Genomic DNA, 1,687 nt, shown 5'->3' with positions numbered 1-1,687 from the left:
GAAAAAATAATGACCTATTTGGATCTTGAATTCCTTTCAGGATATCTATGTATATTTGTAATGAATGTGCATCCACATCATTTATACCAACCAAGGCATCAATTGTGGTGAGTCCTGATGATAAAGATAATGAAATGTTTTGAATAAAGTTGTTAATGAATGGAGAATGAGAAAAGAATGCAAACATAATATTTATTTAAATTTCTTTTCAGACCTTTTCACATTTTCAACACAACAATTTTCCTGTAACACACCTAACTTCTGCCTGTTAATCTAATCTTTCATTTAATTTTCTCCTTCCTCAATATATAAATATTTTGTCTCTCAATTACTTGTTCTATTTAAATACAGCTTTCATTATATTCTCTCATTTTCCTCAAAATAAACAACTCAGACTGTTCTTCTTTTCACAATATATTGACATAATTCACCTTAAACATTATGTTTGAAGAACTGATCTTCCCAATTTATGGAGACAAGCATTGGTTTCCCCAAAGTGTATACACCATATTGATTAGATAATCATTAAATATGCTAATTCTTCAGAGAAAACCACTGTTTTTAAGAATAAAATTTTTATTTATGAATTACAAGAAGTTATTCATGAAACCAGTATCACCTGGTGATGAAACAAATGTAACAAATAGTGAACAGATGATTTGTTTTCCACATCAGTCAATATTAATACTTAGTATTAAGTAACAAGTCAAGATAGGTGCATGGCCCTTTCAATCAAACCATACAGTCATGAAGACACAAAATTTGAGCAAGGTGCCATTTTCCCTTTTTTCATCATGGCAACTTGATAACAGCAGCTGGTATATAATAACCATCTTTCCCAGAAGAATATCTGTTTGAAAGATGAATTTCTCCAATATAGTATGGACCAAAGTTAAAGTTTCCAAATTTCTGAAATTGAAAATGAAAAAGAAAATCATTTAAAATTTTTTTTTACAGAATAATTCAGAGGAGAAAGTAGACATTCATAGCCTAGACTAGTGAAATCAATACAGCTAATATTTAGTTTTTTATTTCTGTGGGTTCATGCCTATAGAGAAAATGCAAACAGGAAATTTCAGAAAAATGTAGTTTGAGGGATAAAGATTTGGGATGAAGTAGAGTTGAGTGAATAAAGAAGGCTTGAGAATTGTGGGTGCACAATTTTGATCAGTGTGTTTCCTTGATGTCTGTGGTGACTCAGTTTTGTTGCTGTTAAAGAAGACTAGGTTATCATATCCCCATTAGAGGATATTTTCAAGTCTTTTTCCTTCAAAGTAGTACATGTCAGGAGGTTGCATATAGATGAAACCTGTGTACACAAGGTTGTCAAAGAATGCAGTATGATATCATCTGTATAGGACTGGGTTTTGCTAGAAATAACAAAGAATAGATTCATCATCATCATCCTTTGACATTTACTTTTCTATGCTTTCATGGATCAGAAGGAATTTGTTGAGACAGATTTTCTACAGCTAAATGCCCTTATTGTCACCAACTCTCACTTGTTACCAAGCAAGGTGATATTTCCCCATAGTTGGGAGACTGGGAGCAAACAACATTGCTTGTATGACAATGATGCTCATTTATAACTATCATATGCTGTTAAGACAAGGGTACACACAAACATGCACATATGTACATACATTATATATATATATATATATATATATATATATATATATATATA

At 31.1% G+C, this 1,687-nt stretch overlaps 1 protein-coding gene across 2 annotated transcripts in view; it reads right to left on the bottom strand.

Moving 5' to 3' along the window:
* Nucleotides 1-558: 558 nt before the first annotated feature.
* LOC106877572 (activating signal cointegrator 1 complex subunit 1) overlaps nucleotides 559-1,687 on the bottom strand; it is a 25,696-nt gene continuing 24,567 nt past the window's right edge. For both annotated transcript variants that reach the window (XM_014926509.2, XM_014926510.2), the window contains exon 8: nucleotides 559-909. In XM_014926509.2, coding sequence (XP_014781995.1) covers nucleotides 793-909 — 117 coding nt within the window. In that variant the 3' untranslated portion in view covers nucleotides 559-792. The remainder of the gene's footprint in view (nucleotides 910-1,687) is intronic.

Source organism: Octopus bimaculoides, chromosome 19, assembly GCF_001194135.2.
Source record: "Octopus bimaculoides isolate UCB-OBI-ISO-001 chromosome 19, ASM119413v2, whole genome shotgun sequence".
Taxonomy (NCBI): domain Eukaryota; kingdom Metazoa; phylum Mollusca; class Cephalopoda; order Octopoda; family Octopodidae; genus Octopus; species Octopus bimaculoides.
Note: the sequence above shows the minus strand (reverse complement) of the source record. Positions and strands in the feature narration are given on the sequence as shown.